The 20,018-nt window shown below is 41.1% G+C and overlaps 1 protein-coding gene across 3 annotated transcripts in view; it reads right to left on the reverse strand.

Annotated features, from left to right (window-relative positions):
• Positions 1–6,546: 6,546 nt before the first annotated feature.
• Positions 6,547–20,018, reverse strand: part of LOC111875580 (DNA polymerase zeta catalytic subunit) — a 156,311-nt gene continuing 142,839 nt past the window's right edge. For 2 of the 3 annotated variants that reach the window (XM_033755866.1, XM_023871931.2), the window contains 2 exons: positions 16,835–17,029; positions 6,547–7,354 (listed from right to left, as the gene is read on the reverse strand). In XM_033755866.1, coding sequence (XP_033611757.1) covers positions 7,220–7,354; positions 16,835–17,029 — 330 coding nt within the window. In that variant the 3' untranslated portion in view covers positions 6,547–7,219. Of the gene's footprint in view, positions 7,355–10,252; positions 10,685–16,834; positions 17,030–20,018 lie in introns of those variants that run through there. The other variant, XM_033755865.1, reaches the window with a different exon arrangement.

A 20,018-nucleotide genomic window follows, 5' to 3' on the forward strand; every position in this document is an offset into this window, starting at 1 on the left:
CTATAGGAAAGTTTGTGCTTGTTGGGTCCCGCGGTTATTGACCGAAGACCACAAAGGTCAGCGAAAAGCCATCACTTCGGAACTGCTGCAGAGATATCGACACGAAAGCGATTATTTTTTGCTCTGTATTGTGACAGGTGACAAAAGCTGGTTTCACCATTTCGAGCCTGAAACAAAACAGCAGAGTATGGAATGGCACCATTTGCATTCTCCATCATAAAAGAAGGCAAACACAGTGCCATCAGCTGTGAAGGTGATGGGCACAGTCTTCTGGGATGCAGAGGGGTTTATTCTGGACAAATTCCTGGAACCTGGGCAAACCATCAGTGCTGCTCATTATGTCCAGAAGCTGCAGAAGCTCCAACGTGCATTGCACGATAAACGTCCAGGACGAAACATCATCATCCTGCATGACAATGCTTGCCCCAATGCCGCTTGCCTCACATTGGAAGCAATTGCAAAGATAGGGTGGGAAGTTCTTCCACACCACTCCTATAGCCCTGATCTGGCACCCTCTGACTACCATCTTTTCAGATTTGTGAAGGATCAGCTGTGTGAACGTTTTAAGACAAGGGAGGCAATTCAGAAAGCAGTGCGTCAGTGTCTTCGGATGGCTGGAATGGAATTTTACTGAAGGGGAATTTTCAAACTGCCAGAATGCTGGGAGAAATGTTTACAAAGAAGTGGCGATTATGTGGAAAAATAAAGAAAGGTCTGTAGATTGAGGTGGTGTATTTGGTTTGTCAATAATAAAGCATGTTACTTTACAAAAAATTGTTGCTCATGAATTTCAGTACGACTCTTGTAGACGACCCATTCCCTTTCAATTCGGTTTCTTGGATTGCTGCAATTTGGATCCTATAAGGTAAAGTTGGTCCTGTGATTAACTACTTAAGCACTACACCATGAAGGCATGTGGAGGAGTGGATGTATATATTTATGGTTTTTTGACCTCAGCACTAGCTGGAGTGAGTGGTCAGCTTCATGCCCCGGGCACTTTAGCCAGAGAGGAAGAACCCCTGGTACCCACTGGGTGGACCCCAAAGCCGGTCTGGACAACATGTAGAAGGGAAAATTCTTGACCCTACAGGGACACAAACTCCGTTCTCTCGGTCGTCCAGTACCTAGCCAGTAACTACACTGACTACACTATCCCAGCCATCTGGATCAAATAGTCGTTTAATTGAAGAAGTAAAGACTTCATCATTGCAGATTTAAGAAGTGTTCTGACATTCCAGGTACCACATTCATAACCCTTGTTCTTAAGCTGATGCTGTTTCCCATTCATGCTTCCTTTCCAAGGCTCCCTTAAAGAGTTTCAAACAAGTAGGTGTTTCACAGGTAGGGGTAGCTGCCCCCACTGTTCAACCACCAACCTGGAGGAGCAAAGTATCTCACCTAGTCTGTGCTGTTATCCTTGACCTGTCCAGCATGGGAGGCCCTTGCAATCACATGATCACACAAGCCCCACTACTTGAACAAAGTGGAGATACCTGGGGGGGGGGGGGGAGATAATTCAATACTTCGCACCTCCCTTCAGGCTCTATCTGCGNGGGGTAAAATGTGATATCTCTGAGATCCCATTTGGATATTCTCTGGATGACAAGTTGCTACAAAATATGATGGAATTCTTTAAATACAGGGCAGCAGAATGGACCGGATACTGTAGTGCCTCAAATTTGAGATTGGAAATTTAAGCCATTACCTAAACGTTCGAGACTTGCGAAAAGTGTGTTACAGCCATTACAGTAGTATGACAACACCTGGACAGGCAACTAGGTTAAGAATGTTGATGATCAGCATTTATGCGTAATAGCGCTAGCAAGAAGCTTGCCTCACTCGGCCACTGGAGATGGTCATATGAGTAAATACGCAGCAATAAGATACCGTGGGTCCACCCCCAGCCACCTAGAATATCCTATGAGAATATTACTTTGGGAATTGAGGACACTGAGGAGGAGTTAACTACCCTCTGTCGTCAACAGTTGAATTAGCAAATTAAAACTATAAATTACTGAATTCCGAGAGACTTGGGGATCTGATCTTAAACAGAATATTGAGTTGTCAGCCGGAGGCCCTCGCCGACATGTGTGCTACGAGATGGGGGATGGCGACAGTCATCTACATACTTATTGCAAGTAAGTCTCTTTACGCATAACAGCCATGTTGTTTAATAGTGTTGTTGATAGAAGTGTTGTTGAGTGATTTCAAGGTGCAATCTCCAGTGTACCCCCAGCGAGAGCCAGGGTCGAATAGGGTAGTAATCGAGTAGAGAGTGAAAGGCGATGAAAGAACTACAGTTTCAGGGTACCTCCCACCTCCAGAGGGAAAATAACAAAGAGAGAGAGAGTAGCGAGAAGTGTCATGTCAACAGGCCAAGCAGGCCCTTTTCTTAATGTAAATAGATCAGTGTACATAGGATAAGATGTACGCAGGGAGTTTTGATTCACCCGTTCGTAACCATCCCGTCCTCGACCGATCCCGAGCGACCATAACCAAGACAGCCGACGGCAGCCGAGTGCAGCGAAGATTTTAGAAAAACAGTAGCAACAGACCAAAGTAATTATATTTTCTCACCCCCTCCCCCTGAGGTGTAACAGATACAATATTTCTCATAGATTGCTGCTGTAACAGCCAATAGTAGAATGAATCCTTAGAGCTGATAAATATGCGCACTTGCTAGCGTAGAGCAGATGGAATGTTTGTCATGACTACTGTGCTCTTACCTGTTAGTGAGAGTGCAGTCTTGTCGCTGATTCCCTCGCATCAGTTTCTGTACACACACACATTCATAAGAATAGTGTGAAAAGATAACACAAACTTATAGTGCTTTATAACAGGTGCTGAAAGTGTCCCCTTCTGCTTCACATTGCATAAATCAATTATGTGACACTTTCTGAAGTTGGTCCATGGTAATTGAACCAAGTATGTGTGTTGTTTCATTCTACAGAGCTTCAGTGTTGCAAGGATTATTCTTGTAGACTTTCTCTTTAGGTTTCCCCAAAGATAAAAATCGCAAACCTGAGATCTGGGAGGCCACAGTCCCCTGCTGATTACTCTGTCTTCAAACACTTCCTGTATTGCGACCATGGTTGCATTAGCAGTATGTGCTGTAGCGTTTTATTGCTGAAAATACACATATTGTCTTTCTTCAGCAGTCAGCTGACTGAAGAACAGACTCAGTATATCATTAATGTAGTGGTCAGAGTTCAAGGTTTCATGGAAAAATAAGGGGCCAATGATTCGCTGCGGACTTACAGCACGCCACACCCATCAACTTTTCACTATGTAGGCTGCGCTATAGCTCAAGCGGTTAGTCACTGGCTTCCCACCGCAGCAGCCCGGGATCAATCCCAGGTCTGCTCAAGTGAGATTTGTGGGGGACAAAGTGGTGCTGGGGCGGGTTTTCTCCGAGTACTTCAGTTTCCCCTGCCAATCATCATTCCACCAAATTCTCCATCATCATATTCATCTGAGGCAGGTACAATAGGCCAATCAGTGGCCACTGTGCTGAGTGGACCCAGTTGGACTCCACCCCTCCACTAAGCAAATTAAAAAAAAAAAAAAATATACTGTGTAATGGCACTTGCTGTATAGCATGAGGATATTCATCGCTCCATATTCTTACATTTTGTGCACTGGCATGAGCACTAACATAAAACTGTGCTTCATCAGGCATGAACAGAAGCTGTGGACCCACAATTCCATTGTGCACATTTTGCAGCGGCAAGTTGCAAAAACGAATTCTTGCTGCATAATCTGGTTGTTTCGGCTCATAAACAGCTCTTATTTTATATGGGTGAAATTTGATTAATTTTGTTGCTGTGAATGCAGATCATAGCGAAACACCAGTTTCCTGTGCTAAGCGTTTTAATGATTTTTGAGGACTGATCTGTAGTTGTGCCTCAACATCCTGAAACCTTCCTTCAGTCAGCCAAATCCTCTTCGATTGCTTCTTTATGTTACACACTGAGCCTATGGCCCGCCACTTTTTCATAAGCTTGGACACACAAAACTTTGTGGGAACTGGTGAGTCAGGATATTTATGACAAAAATTATGGATATATTTTCTGTAAGATTTTCCCTTGCAAATTATCAACAATAAACACATGCTGTTCAATAGTGAACTTCTAAATGTCGACCACCTACTGACACCTCTAACACATACTGGCCATTAAAGCAATTTACTGCAGTGACAAGATATGACCACCTGAAGGCATATGTTTATCGGGGCTAATGACCAATCCTGCTATTGGCAGTTACAGCAGCAATCTGTGAGAATTGTGCTCACTTTGCGAAGTTGCCAGGTTTCCTCGATCATTGAACGCATTGTATATTGAGCAATAACTCACAGACCAGAGCCCACTTTGAGTTAAAACTGTGATACTTTCTGTCCAGACGATAAAGGGCTTATGTCTCTGTAACACATACATATATCTATCCTTCACAGATACTAAATGACATTTTCAATATGAAGATAAGTAAAGTTTTTTTTAATTACTGAAGATATAAGAAAGAAAGAATGATACACGCTCAATGAAGACCTAAAGCCACGATCAGAGGATGCATTTCTGCTTTGTATTCAGGAAGTTCCATGGTCAAATTCTTAGTTTGGAGACCTGCTATCCTCTCTGCGGTTTTATGTGCTTTTCCTGTCCTTCCAGATAAATGTTAGGATGGTACTTCAAATCAGGCCATGACTGTTTCTTTCCACATTCTTTTCAATCAGTTATTAACTAATCATTCTATTATTTTATGCCATATAATCTAAGCTACTGAAAAACATCATTAAACAAATAACAAACAAATAAAAATTGAATAATATTGTGACATGTTGACCCCTACCTCCCCAGCTGCACGTAGCGGTAACATAACGCTCGTGTAATAGGCGAGTAATCACCCCGCATCCTGGCAGCTATGCGCGGTGACGTCACGAGCGGAGCCGAAGAGAGCCGAGCCCCCGCAACCGGGTAACTATGCAAGGCGAATCAACAGCGGTGACGTAACAGGATGACGTGGCACTCATTACGCAACAAGCAAGCACTGCAGCTATATAAGTGAGCTGCACAGTGGCTGCGAGTCAGTTATAAAGTAACAGTCGCCGAGTTGAAACATAGCAGCCTGCGAGTGTGCGATACTTAAGAAGTCAGCGAGCGGAAGACTTTTCGTGTGCTTTCCAGACATAGTGAGTGCTGTAGTACAGTTATACTCGGAGTGTGTAATTCAGGGAGACTTGTATAGCTCCCGCGTTATTAGTACGTGAAGACAAGTGAAGATTGTGTTAAGAGATTTTGTTGTAGGGTTTGTAAAGTGTGGAAACCCGTAATATTGTGATAATTAATTGTAGCCGCTACTTGTAGATTGTTAAATAAAGCAATTAACCATCTCTATGGCGTCTTCAGTAATGAAACACGTTACAATAGCTTAAAACCCCTTAGATTATTTTGCACATTTATACTTTTCTAGTACCTTAGCCAGCTCTAGTGAAAATAACAAAACTGCAAAGGAATCCTGATTAGGATTCACAATTTAAAAGTAGGTAACAAATTTGATGACCTGAAAGAGGTGAACTGTTTGCAGTCCAACTGGCCTTTACATAATGCAAAGCACTTAAAAAAACTCCATGGCCTGTAGTCCACAAGCAAACTACAGTGACCGAGTGACCGCCGCTTGTCGGTGAACTTAGTGCCAACTTTAGTGGATAGAGGGTGCTGCGTGGTCAGCACAACAGATCCAATGGATGTTAAACTCGGTTTTCTAGACCATAGCCGTTATTTCCTTGAAATAGCTCCTCAGTTATCCTCATGAGGCTGAATGGACCCTGTTCCAGACCCACTACTTCTCAGAAAATCTGGTAGCGCCAGGAATCGAACCTGCGATCTCTGGATTTCTAGCCAGGAACTGTGACCACTAGACCACAGTCATGAAACAAAAATCACTGTAACTATATCCTACTATATCCTCCAGAGAGATATAAATATGGCAATTTTGCATCCCAGGTGCTACATAAGGGGCAGTTTTGGAGAGGTTCTTGTAGAGGTCTGCAAAGACCTGGACCTAGGCCTTGGCCAGGCCTGTAGCACAGGTAATGTATGTGCTTGGTTCAAATGACACCAATCAAACATTATGGAGGATATTTCAGACTTTATCAGGCCATTCTTATTTACCAAAAAGAAAAAAGTTATTCACATTTGTGCTTATCTTATTCCTGTGACAATTAAAATTAACTTGTATAGAGAGCTGTGCACTGCAAAGTGATCAGTGAGTTACAATGGGACTGTATATGCATTTTCCCTGGGAAAGCATGGTCATGGTGAGTGAAGAGACAGGAGGGGGGGAAGTACTGACGAGAAGCTCAGCTGACTGCTATGACCTGTACTGTACATGAGTCACAACAGCCATGTACAAACATTTCTAATTAAAAAATGATCTGTATCAAATGAAACAAGAAGTACACTTTAATGTAGAGTTAAAATGTTACTAATGTTTTAAATTGTGATTAGAGAGAACATACTCTAGGAGAGAAAATTCTTGTTCTCATCTGAATTACTGAAACTCCTCCAAATTCTCATCATGAACTGTAAAAGTCATTCTCACACATGCCTACCTAGTGCACATCTTTCCTGCAAGTCATCAACTGTTTGAATAAAAACAGCCTACTGTTAACCTCTTGTTTTCTGAGAGCATGCTGTTCCATGCTTCCATTATTAGTCACCAATACTATGAGGACCAAGCAGCAAAATTACAATTACCTAAATTAACAATTTTATTAAATTTAATTTTTTCAAGTAAGAAATTAATTATCATAAATCTTTACTGGGAGCTGGATACGAAACACAAAGTATTTTATACATTTTCCTGCTAATGTACCTACTGAATGTACCAACCAGGAAGGTTGTTATGCCTACTACAATCCATCATTGCAGACAACAAAGGGCTGGTTCCTTTATTGTATGTAGTTCAAATTTCTGTCAAGAGATGCCAGGACAAACATAATACTGACTGCCAGGCTTTGCTTTTCTGCATGTAGGCCTCTGTTCTCAGGGCACTATTCATACTTCTATGAAACTACAGTAATATTTGCATAACCTTCAGCAGCAGACATTACTTGGCTAATATGTACAAGTATTCCACCTTTAAGTATAAGAGGAAACATGGTGGAAACTGAGAATGGAGTGCAAATGGCTTTATAACAAGAAGACCCACCAAAAACAGATCATCACAAATTCACTGACCTGTAGAGGTGCATTCTATGTTCCCAACAGTTTGTTAAGTGTTTAAAAGAGTGAAGAGGGATCCTCTGATGCAGTACATGAAACACCACATTCTCAAACGTGTAACTCTGCAGAGCTACCTGAAAATGTTCACAAAGTATAATAGTTGTTAAGAACCGAAAAAGTATAAATGTAATTATGAAGGTGCATTACTACCTAATGCTGACAATCAGAACTACTGTAAGTGTGAGAAAATTAAATTAAGGTTTTTCTAACATGTGGTACTGTGACAAATCAAAGGTCGTTTTAACATTTGCACTTCCCAGCAATTCTATTTACCTGCGAGCTCAGCCATGTCTTATAGAATACTAGCAGTCTGAAGTATTTTATTGTAAATATAAGAGTGCCAAATGATGGCTGTATGTTCAGCAAACTGCAAAAGATTCCACATGAACCATACAGTGAAAATTAACAAACTGCATGCTCAAAGTGTGTTCTGCAAGGGAAAATATTTTGTTTGTCATGATATGTATGAGGGGGTACCCAAAAGAAACCGAACTTATTTTTTTTTAACTTAAGTTATTCAAATTTTAAGCACAAACCTTCAATCCCCTTCAAAGTACTCTCCACTTACACTAATACACTTGTATAGTCTTTTATTCCATTTTTCAAAACATTGTCTAAATTCATCTTTTGAGATGCTTGACAGCGCCTCGGTCGTTTTTTCCTTTCATGTCTCTTTTCATTCGAGGAAACAAAAAAAAAGTCACACGGGGCAAGGTCGGGTGAGGAACAGGGATCATACCATTTTTGGTCAAGAATTGTCGTACAGACAGGGCTGTGTGAGCAGGGGCATTGTCATGATGGAAAAACCAGTCACCCGACTGCCACAAATCTGGCCGCTGAGCTCCAAGTCATTCTCGACAGCTCCACAATTTCTTCAATGGTCCGTCGTCGATCTTTCTTGATGATTTCACGAATTTTTTCAACATTTTCATGTGTTCGGGCCGTGGAAGGACGACCAGAACGATGTTTGTCATCAACTGACATTTCACCACTTTTGAAACGGGAAAACCACTCAAACACTTGAGTTTTCCCCACAGCATCGTCCTTGTATGCCGTTTTTAACATTTCAAGAGTTTCTGTTCCACTTTTCCCGAGCAAAAAGCAGAATTTCACCGCCGCACGCTGTTCACGAAAATCAGCCATTGCAAAAACGACGATCACACAAAACAGTTGTCACTATAAACTCTGCTGAAACTAGTCCTTACCTTCTGAAGCAACGGTAGTCGGCTTATCGACTCAGGAATGTTAGCTCTATGCGCTCATAGCGGCAAAACGCGGTACTACAAAAGCTCTGCCCACAAAAAAATTAGTTCAGTTTCTTTTGGGTACCCCATCGTACAGCAGTCTAGAAAAAGCACTGGTAAATGAACAAACTCTGATACAGAAACAAAATGATTAAATTTAGGCATATGTGAATTTCAAAAGATTTAGTCTGAAATGAAGAAGACACCTCTTGATCTAGACTCAAATATTAATTTTTCAGTCTGAAACTCCAAAAATATTCTGATAGCTACTTTTGTCTTTTGTTTTGAACACAATTTTCTAATGTCAAAAGGGATCAGTATCATAAATGCTCAATTGGGGGATAAATTTCTTCCCCAATCATCCCCGCTTTAGAGCATTTGTGGGACGTCGATTTTCACTGAGACAACCACTTGAAACTATAACAACAAATGTTTGTTGCGCTTAGAATAGGTATTACAGATGAGAGGGGAGCATGTCTGAAGAATACCAGTGAGACTCCTTTCATAGCAGTTAGCCCGGTTTAGTGATGACGGTGCTGAGTGGAGGCCCCTAGAAGGGAAGTTTGTTTAATCTCCATCCGAGCTAGCTAGCAAACGCAGTGTGCTTCCTTGTGGCAGCCCGATGTTCTTTTTGCTGCAGCTCGGTGATTGTGAGCTGATAGGATAGGAGAGAGTCTGGCTGGCTGGTGGAGCTACGGTGCATGTGCTGGCAGAGTTGGCTGCCTATGGTACGTGTGCTGGCAGAGTTGGTTCGGTGCTCTACTGGAGAGTTGAAGCTGCGGTGACCTCTTACTGGTAGTGTAGTGGCAACTGCTGTGACTGATGCTAGCTTGTTGGAGACCTGCATTACCATACCATTACCGCTGGGCGGCACGCAGACCAGTTGGTGGTGGAGCTGCAGTTATGAGTGCTGATTGGGTAGCACTTAAGTGGATGTACAGAGAACCAGGTTGAAAGCTGTAGCATATAAATATCGCCTGCTTTTGGTACACTGTGTGAGGAGTTGCCTGTTCACTCCCCCACCCAGAGATTGCTGCTCAGATGTTCAGGCGAGCGGGGAAAGGACGTGGTGACTGGAGAGTGCAGTTCTTGTAGAGAACTGTGGCGGCATGGCAGGTGGTCCTATGGTCAGGGTTGCTGCAGCTGACAGACTGATGCTCTTCCCGTGGTTGGTCTCTTTGAGGATGTAGGCCAGCTTGACCATGTCGGCTGACACAATGACATGCCTCTCGCACACGAGGAGTTGCAGTGTCTTCTCTCTCTGTGACAGGATCTGTTAGGGGCTGCTGTAGGGGGGCTCCAAAGCCCGGCACGTTGTGTCCTGCCAGAGGAAGACATGGGTGCACTTGTTGAGGTCGCTGTGCACAAAAGTATCCAGGGAGGCATTGCGTGCTGCTGGAACAGGTCTGAGGTGGGCCAGTGTTGGCGGAGCTCAGTGATGAGTTGCGCTGGATCCACCAGGTCTCCAGTTGAAGTTAGTACCTCACTGGGTATTCTTAGTTCTTAGCGGCTTGACATACACGAGCTCAGTTACTGATGCTTGCAGATCACCTTTGAATGCCATGCAGATCCTACGGAGAACCAGGGGAAGCGCCTTAGTCCACTGTTGGTCCGCATAGCACATGATGGCTGCCTTCAGTGTCTGGTGGAAGCGTTCCACAAGTCTGTTAGCCGCAGGATGATGGACATTGTACTCAAGAGCTGAATGCCACACATCCTGGCCAGGAATTGGAAAAGCTGAGATTCAAACCAGTGTCCCTGGTTGGTGGTGATGGTCTGTGGGCAACTGAAATGGGCTATCAACCCATTCAGTAGTGCATGCCATGGTGTCGGCTGTCATGTCTGGGATGGGGATGACTTCTGGCCAGCAGGTGAAAACGTGGATTGCAGCGAGGCAGTATGTGTAGCCCACTGATGTTGGAAGGGGTCCCATGAGGTCTATGTGCACATGCAAAAAATGGGCATCTGGCAGTGTAAAGTTGGTTCGGTGCTCTACTGGAGAGTTGAAGCTGCAGTGATCTCTTGCTGGCAGTGTAGCGGCTACTACTGTGACTGATGCTAGCCTGTTGCAGGACCGCATTTTTATACCATTAACACTGGGCAGGGCGTGGACCAGTTGGCGGTGGAGCTGCAGTTATGAGCACTGACTGGGTAGCGCTTCTGTTGATGTACAGACAAACCAGGTTGCAAGCAGTAGCATATAATTATCACCTGCTTTTCGTCCACTGTGTGAGTTGTCTGTTAAGCACTGTGGGAGGTTCCCACATGTTCTCATATAAGTACAAAATATAAACCAGATGTTTTAAATCACTTTTAAGTTTTCAGAGTTGTTATGCCAAAATTTGCATTTTTGTCCAATGAGAGGAACAAATCAGAGCTATCAAGGTCTAAGGGCCATGAAGTTGCCTGAAGCACCATAAAAAGTGGGAAAGGGAGGTATTTCACTGATTCACATCATGAGATTTTGTGCTAATGCATGAGTCCCTCATTATAAAAATAGCAGATGTAACAAAAATAAGTACTGGCATAAAAGGGAACAATGTGTCAAAAAGTATCAGGTACCTTTAAGGCTATGGATCAGAGGAAGTGTGAAGAATCTAGGAATGGTGGCCTTAAACATGATAATGTGAGCGGTGAATGTAAGACAAATGATGAGGCTTGTGAAGATACTGTAGACCAGGCATGTCCAACGCATCGATCGCGGGACAATTTTTGGTCGATCTCATAGGACTATAAGGAATTTATACATGAAAGGCATGTAAATTCGCTTGTAATATAACATGATTATATTCAGATTTTGAAGGGAAAATACATATTACTCATTCCTATTTTTTTGTTCTTATGTAGCTTATGTGAAAATTGCTTTACACTTGTGTTAAGTGAACTGTGGGGAAGTTCCTACTCTATACTTATCACGTGAACTCTTATTTCATCACTCGTCATCAACCACGTGTGTTCTGATGAAAGAGTGATCAACAGAATGTGTGATTCACTTTGTGCCCTCCGTCCAGTCAACTGTGAATCCCCGTACATTGAACTAACAAGTGAGGCATATTATTATATCAGCTGTGGAGATTTGCTGCTTTGCTGTGCATTAAACAGATATACAGTTTGGCTATGAGCTCAGTGTAATGAAAGGGACAGTAAATGGTCTGCCCATGTTATTTTATTAATTTTGAAAGTGTCCGTGCGCATGTGCCAGATAAAACAGTTACCTCAATATAGTGGATAATGCAACACCTCAGTATCCTTGTCAAAAAATGGTAATCTGGAACATCATTATAATGCTCTCCATAGCAATAAGTATGATGCTGATTTTTCACCCAAAAGTGAAATTCGTAAACTTAAGCTTAAAGGACTTAAATCGAAATTAGCTGCTCAACAATAGTTGATGGCAAAACCAAGGTCACTTTCTAACAATGCAACCAAATCATCCTTCAAAGTCAGGAATCTGATCACTAAAAAATGCAAACCTTTCACTGAAGGGGAATTTGTAAAAGAGTGTTTTCTTGAAATAGCTGTTAATCTTTTTGAAGAATTTAAGAGATCATAGCTACTATTCAAGATCTTTAGTTATCAAGAAACACCACTGTGAAGTGAATAGAAATGATGTATGGAAACATAACTGAACAGTTGTTGAAAGATGTTTCCAATTGTGTTGCTGTCTCCCTCCAACTGGATGAATCTACAGAAATCAGAGACACAGCCCAGTTACTAGTTTTTATGGCTTTTGAATGTTTCAGCATCAATGAACTACTTGGAATGATTTCTTTAAAAGTGAGAACTACGGGTCAGGAAATATTTAATTCTTCCTATTCTTTTGTCACAAAGTCTAATGTTCCATTACATAAACTTGTTTCCATAACTACTGCTGGAGTGAAATCAATGACAGGTCAGGTTAATGGTTTTATTGCCCTCTGTAGACAGCACAACTCCCCTGATTTCCTCTATTACCACTGCATCATTTACCAGCAAGTTTTGGCAAGCAAGAGACTCAATACAAAGACTGTTATGGAGATGGCTTTTAAAATTGTAAATTCAATTTGTGGTAAATCTCTTCAAAGACGGCTTTTCAATCTATCTCTTCAGGAAGGGACACCGGATATCATTTTGCAACAGATGTAAGGTGGCTGAGTAGGTACAAATTTTTGCAGAGATTTTGTAGTTTGCTGAGTGAAATAAACAGTTTATTGAAGGAGAGGGGAGATGAGAAAGCAGAGTTAGAAGACAAGAAGTGGTTATTTGAGCTGGCATTTCTGGCTGATTTTACAGGTAAACTAAGTGATATGAACCTTGAACTACAAGATAAAAACAAATGCACTGCTGAGATGATGAGTACAGTTTCATCCTACAAAAGCAAATTTGAGCTATTGATGAATGACCTTACAAACAATACTTTTCATCACTTTCTCTAATATGCAGAACCATCTGGAAAAATATCCAAAATATCCTAATTTTGTTTTTCAGACAGAGAAGTACGTGACTGAAATCTGTTCTGTTATCCAAGATTTCAGAAAAGGATTCTGTGACTTCCAAAAAATTAGAACAGTTGTAGGTACTTGTCATTCCCGTTCAAATCAGATTCAAACATTAAGGAAACTGCAGTTGCTCTCTGTGAAAATTACCCACTGAGGAAGGCATTTCTTGAAATTGAGATATTAACCCTTAAAAAAGACATTTTTCTCAAGACTCGTGCTGGACAAGAATCGTTTTGGAAGTTAGTGCCTACACACAAATTTCCCAGCTTTCCAACATACCAGATGAACATCTCCAGGATTGCCTGAAACCGGCCCTCACCCAATACTCACCTGAGTTCCAAAAGCTGGTGGATGAAATGCAGGCCCAGATGTCTCACTAACAAAGAAGGTAAGTCTGTACTTTCAATGTATGTTGCTTTTACAACAAACATCATGTGTCATGTTATTTTTACCAACATTTTTGTTTAAAGTGAGGTACGACCATAGGAGGGAGTGGTAGATCACTGGCAGTTTTGGCACTAAAAAGTCGATCACAACCTGTTTGAAGTTGGACATGCCTGCTGTAGACAACAGGAATAATGAACAGGATGAGACTGGTGAAACCGAATATCACTGACTTTAACTCTTTGACTGGCACGAAGGGTATTTAAATCTCACCCCTGTCCTGGCAGGCCCTTTAAACCTTATGTCGCAAAAATGCATGTAGTTACTTTTTCCTAAACAACTTCAACAAAAATTGGTTTTTAAAAACGAAATTTTTAGGAACTAATTACAATACAATATTTTAGGCAATAAATGCTTTTCCATACCTCTTTATTTGTTTTTCTTCGTGTGATAAACATTGAAACATGAAAGTTTGCAGAGAGCCACACCACAGCCTGCACACATGATACTTGTTTCTTTTCTAACCTTGTGCTTAGCACTCACGCGACACTTTCTCAGGACACCATTCTTCTTATTGTTACTGTCAGGAACATGGACCATTTTCTGAATTTTCAAGCCACCCTCTAGACGATTTGCTGGCTCTTTCACTGGTGGTCTTTTCAAGGTCGAGGGCGGAGGCGTGACTGCACTCTAGTCTGACCCAACAGATTCGTCATCCACTTCATTCCTTGACTGTTCTCCCTCNGATTGGTTTCAGTTGTGATGTGATTTACCAAGTCGTCATCCAGAAAAAATTTTAATCCATGAAAAGGGATGTATTTTATGTGTTATATCAATTTTGATCCCGAAACTATTAGCAAATGGAAATATTGGGGGTACAATGTCTCTGTACGTTCATGAGATGGGCGTGTCAGGCACCGCACTCGTGGTAGGTAAATGTTCATGATTACTGTCTTGTGGATCATTGTCTATCACTGTATTATTATCACTATCAACTTCATCCAATTCAGGAATCATTATTTCATCGCCACTCTCATCATCAGAAAAAATTTCGTTCACAACATTTTCCAGCTAGTCTGTAGGAACACGAAGACACTTGCTGCAAGAAGCTATGGTGAAACTGAATGAATGTGAAATATTTTCTGACCTTTACCTTCTCAGAGGGTTCTGACAGTAATATAGACCACCACAAAGTTTACAAGGGTTCTTTACAAACATGCACAAAAACTATCATATATATGTCTTTGGTTGATGAGTGCCAAGAGAGCAAAGAAGGGACGAGATTGGAAAAGCGTTAAAACACGCCAACGCCAGGGAACGGCTGGCATCGTCCGGGCGTTAAAACACGCCCGCGCCAGTCAAAGAGTTAAGAATGAAACTAACTCCACAAATTTCATGTACAACCTGTTTTCTAATATTTACCTTCTTTCGCACATCTGTAATATCAGTCTGAAATTAACTCATACAATTACTTCCTCAGTGCAGGCATATTTCTGGTGTAGTGCCTTACATTTGGAATCAACTTTCATTTGGGAAAATATGACATTACGCAGAAAAAGTGGCTAGTGTTAAAATAAATTATTATAGCAAAAAATTGGTATACTAGTGAGAATTCTCATTATCATCTGAATTATGAATAATTTTCGAACTTCTCATCTTATACTGAAAATGTAATTCTCATACATGAGCACTATGTAACCTGTAGAATCAATGTCTTTATGTCACTAAGAGTAATTGTATCTCGAGTAAAATCAAATGTCTGTGGCTTGCATTCCTGCTTTGTACTCGAAGATCCCAACTCTAGAATTTTGTCAAGAGACTAGTCGTTGTATAAACATGATTTTCTGAATGTACCGCTGCACCTCTGAAATAAATTTATTTGAACGTGCAACACAACAGAGTTAAATCCATTTCTTTAGGTATCCCCAGGGCATCTATTCAAATTCGCTCAGTCCATCCATTCAGACACATTAAACAACTCTATAACTACTGGATGGAACTACACAAAATCTGATATTGGAAAATTTTACAAAAACTATTCAGCCATGTCAATTTTCATTTAGACTGGACAAATTTAATGACCTCTTTACCTGACAACTTAAAAGTATTTCCCCACAACTTCAAACAAACACTTATTGGACAGAAATGTCTTACAATATGACTGTGAAGAATATATAAAATGATTTACATATACTTCATTTCCTTAGGTGTGTATAAGAGTGAAGTCTTGAAATTCTTTATTCACTCATTATATAGTTTTGTCTTCTTTTCCAATTTGAGTTTCATGTAAGAGTGAGTAGTTCCTTGTGAATTTAATGTCTTTTTTTCTATTAGAAAGGGGGGGGGGAGTTCATCCCAGTCTCAAGTACAGTGAAACCTCGAACTTCAAATACAATCCATTCCAGGAAATGGAATGGATTGACTTTCGAGTTAATTTCCCCATTTGAAATAATGTAAAGGGAATTAATCCATTCCAGATAAATAATGATAAAACAAGTATATTTAATTTCAATAACTGAATGTTTTTATTTATTTATTTTCTTCCACTGCTGGTGATCTTTACTGGTAAGGGTTTGTACCTCTTTTGCCACATTAGCCACTTTGATGGCTTCCTTGTTCTACAGTATGGTCAATACGGTCAACTTAGCCATGCCATCATGCCATATTCAGCCAGGTCGGATAAATGTGTACCACTTTCCCACTTTGTGACAACTACTTTTTCATTTCTATCAGAGAAATTATTATTTTTCTCTTAAGCTTCTCACCTATAGTAACTTTCTTTGGTGCAATTATGAATGAGTATTATTAAAGATAATATAAAAATAACCCACAGAAATAAATAAAATGCTCGAAAAACAGACTGAATTTGCAAGATGCTCACTGAAGCAGGCATGAGAGAACTGACTGCAACTGCACATGCAACCAAGCAGAGAGAGGTGACCATGTGATGACCACATGATTCTTTGTTTAACTTCCAAATTTTTGTTCCAGTTTAAAAACAGGATTTTCCTCATGTTTTCTTGTTCGTGTTTCAAGTTGTTCAAACATCAAACCATTCGAAGATTGAGGGCCCACTGTATTTCATTCATAAATACTTCAGCTAAACAAAGCTACTAAATGTACATAGTATACCTTTACAATCTTGTTTTATGGAAGCCTTTACGATTATCTGACCAAGTCCGAGTAGAACGTAATTTCCGTGAACAATGAACTTAATCAAATACAAGATATACAAATGATTCTTTAACTCCAGTTTCCACTAAAAGTGTCTAATGCATAAGATCACTTTTCAGGTTTGAGTTGTGTCATTTGCTTACACCCTTGTCTGAAGATGGCAACTGCAATGTTTACCTAAATGCCGAAAAACTTTTACAAATGACTTCCAACCTGAAAAATAATGCCACACACAAAAGTTGGAAGTGTTACAATAAGCATATGACTCAAATACCTCATGTCTCATCAGCCTCCAGATATTCAGCATAATCCGTCCTGTCAGTCTGATTTCTTCGTGAAAATTAGAGGTTGCACTTTCATTTCCAGTATGTTGATGACTTGCAGTGGGCACTCTTGATACCAAAGGACCCAGATTGATTTGAAGAGTATAAGCCCGCTGAAAGAGGTAACCCCATGATAACATCTCCACCTGAAACAGATACAATACTGTTATGTGAACATTAATACATATGAGAAAGACTCAACAAGTTACAAGCCTGAATGTGGAACTTCTATTTTCCTGAACATTACACCATAGTATTGTGGGACTCAATAAGGAGCATGAGCACAGCATGGCTGGTGCAAACCTTTCTCATGAAAATCATGGTTCTTTCTTGTTTTCATTCCTTCCAGACATATGGAGAATCTACAGTTTGTGTTATGATCAAAACATTCTCAAAGTTGTAACAGGCATAAAATTGCAGTTGTGAAGTTTGACACTGTTAGTCCCATTGCGAGCTTAGAAGCTGACCTGAGAAGATGTGTGCAAGAGAATGTAATGCTACAAGAAGAGATTTATCTAAAACACTGTTCTGTTTATATTTCAAAACACAACGTTTCAGAGATGGATTTCTGTCGAGAGATAATGACTAGCTCTATCAATTGAGAACAACTGAGTAGGTTTCACCTTAAGCTGGAGACACAATATAGTCTCGAAAACGTGTTTTTAAATATAAACAGGCCGGTCTTTTAGATAACAACAGGATGATGGATAATGTACAGAAATATAATATTTGTACTACTGTACCACCATCAAAAACTTTTACATCTTACTTACAAGAAGAGGACAAGGCAATGGCATAGGATTAAACACTAGTGAACAAAGCCGAGGAGTGATCCAAAAAAAGATATAAAACTGGTCTCAGAAATGAGATCAAAAATGCATCCAGCATTACAGCAATTCTGAAGAAGCTAAATATGATAAGAACTGGCAAAGACCAACTGGCACCCAGCCACTAAAAACTGAGCCTGTTTTGAACAACCCAGAAAGGACATATGCTCCAGCCAGGAGGAACTCAAGCAGGACATAAGTTCCTGTAAAAGAGAAATTCAAAGTGAAATAGGTGATACAAAGGCTGCCCAGAAGAAATCTGAGGAAACAATAATATACATACTAGACAGATGGGAATTGTTAAACAGCAGGCTGAGAATCTCTGCAAGTCTGGTAGTGAGCTGTAGGTGGCATAATGACAGGGACACAACTCAACACAACCTGGAAGCCACATGTGTGGAGTTTAAGATGCAGCTGGTGGTAGTACAAGTCAAAATGAGATGTGGAGGTGACAGAAATGTGGATATGGGTGCAGCTAAAGTAAAGACGCCTAAGTATGATGGATCCACAACTCATCATTGCGTGTGATGCATTACACCGCATCTTGTGGGGGAGCACCAGCACCAATCCAATGGGAGATAGCCTTATGGAATTTCTGGTGAGTTTGAACCTGAATATTCTAAATCATGGTAATGAACTTAAACTTTGAGGTTACTGACTTGACACTAAGGACAGATAAAACAGAACACCTGGTAAGTAATTGGAATCTATCTGGTGAGCCATTTTTATCAGACCACAGGTACATATGCTTTCAAATACGAGGGTTGGAACTTTAATAGGGCAACTATTTATTTACAAATGATACAAAATAGATGCATGTTTCGAAGTTTTACTGTCCTTCAATGTAGTCACCAGCATTGTGTACAACCCATTGTCAGCGATGTGGAAGTCATAGGATACCTTTAGCAGCTCCTGTTGTGTTGATAGTTCGAATGGAATGGTCTACTACCTGAAGAATCTCTGGAACAATTCTGAAGCGAATGCCATGAAGTGGTTCCTTCATCTTAGGAATCAAGTCGAAGTCACAAGGGCTTAAGTCTGGGGAGTATGGTGGATGTTACAGCACTTCCCAGCCAGACTGACTGAACAAATCAGCCAGAGCTTGCTCTGCATGTGGCAGAGTATTGTCCTGCAAAATGATGGGTGGGTTCTGCAGAAAGTGTTGCCGCTTCTTTCTCAAAGCTGGTCACAGGTTGTGTTCCAAAAATGAACAGTAATACTGCGCATTGATGGTGTGCTGTCAGGGAACGGTATGCGTTAGGATAACACCATCACAATTGTACATGAGAATCACCATAACTTTCACATTGCTGGGGTTCTGACAAACTTTTGATTTTCGTGGTGACCCATAATGATGCCATTCGTTTAATTGGTGTTTCATTTGTGGCTCGTACGATTTGGCCCATATCTCTTCCAGCGTAATGATACTTGTACGACGTAAGAAAGCCCCTCTTTAGCGCTCATAGCACTCCAAGTGGTTACAAGCAGCATCGTATCATAGCCATTTCTGCATCTCTGTCAAATCATACAGAACCCATCGTGACACAATTTTTCTCATGTCCAGGCATTCCTTCAGAATGTGAAGCACAGTTGTATGTGCTAATGCTTTCTCTCGGGCCAGCTCACAAATCGTATGACATCGATCACTCTCCAGTAACACAGAAAGAGCATACACTTCTTCTTCACTGACACTAGGACGACCTGGCCAACACATGTCTGCCACATTTTGGCGTCCCTCACTGAAGGCTTTCTGTTCCCACTGTTCTGTAAGGAAATGCAGATTCCCCGCAAGCCTCTTGAAGACCTTGATGACACTGTTGTGCTGTATGGCCTATGGCATATTCAATCTTTATCCATCTCCGCTGTTCATGTTTCGAAAACATCGTGACAACACTACATTAGACCGCCAGCTAATACGAGGCTGTTCTTCTCATCACTGCACATGCGTGTAATGTGGGAAGGGAGAGTCCATTTGCTCTGAGGTAAGGTAGGTATGTAACTAACGTGTGGTATAAGCGTCATTATTTGGTTCCGTTGCATGGCGTCTCTACAGCAGTGTTGCCACTATTAAAGTTCCAACCCTCGTAGGTAACATAATGTGACATATTTGCGCTATGCATGGCACCCCGTCCACCCCCAGTGGTGATGTAACACCTTTGGAGCATTGCCATTGCTATGGTAATAGGCCAGTCAACACCCCACCCCCTCACGCGGTGACATTACCAAGGGATGCCGCGGTTGCTACAGAGCAGTAAACAACCCTCAACAGTGTTGCTAGGCAACCTGTAAATACGGTGTCAGGCAACAG

This window comes from Cryptotermes secundus, unplaced genomic scaffold, assembly GCF_002891405.2.
Source record: "Cryptotermes secundus unplaced genomic scaffold, Csec_1.0 scaffold1950, whole genome shotgun sequence".
Lineage (NCBI taxonomy): Eukaryota > Metazoa > Arthropoda > Insecta > Blattodea > Kalotermitidae > Cryptotermes > Cryptotermes secundus.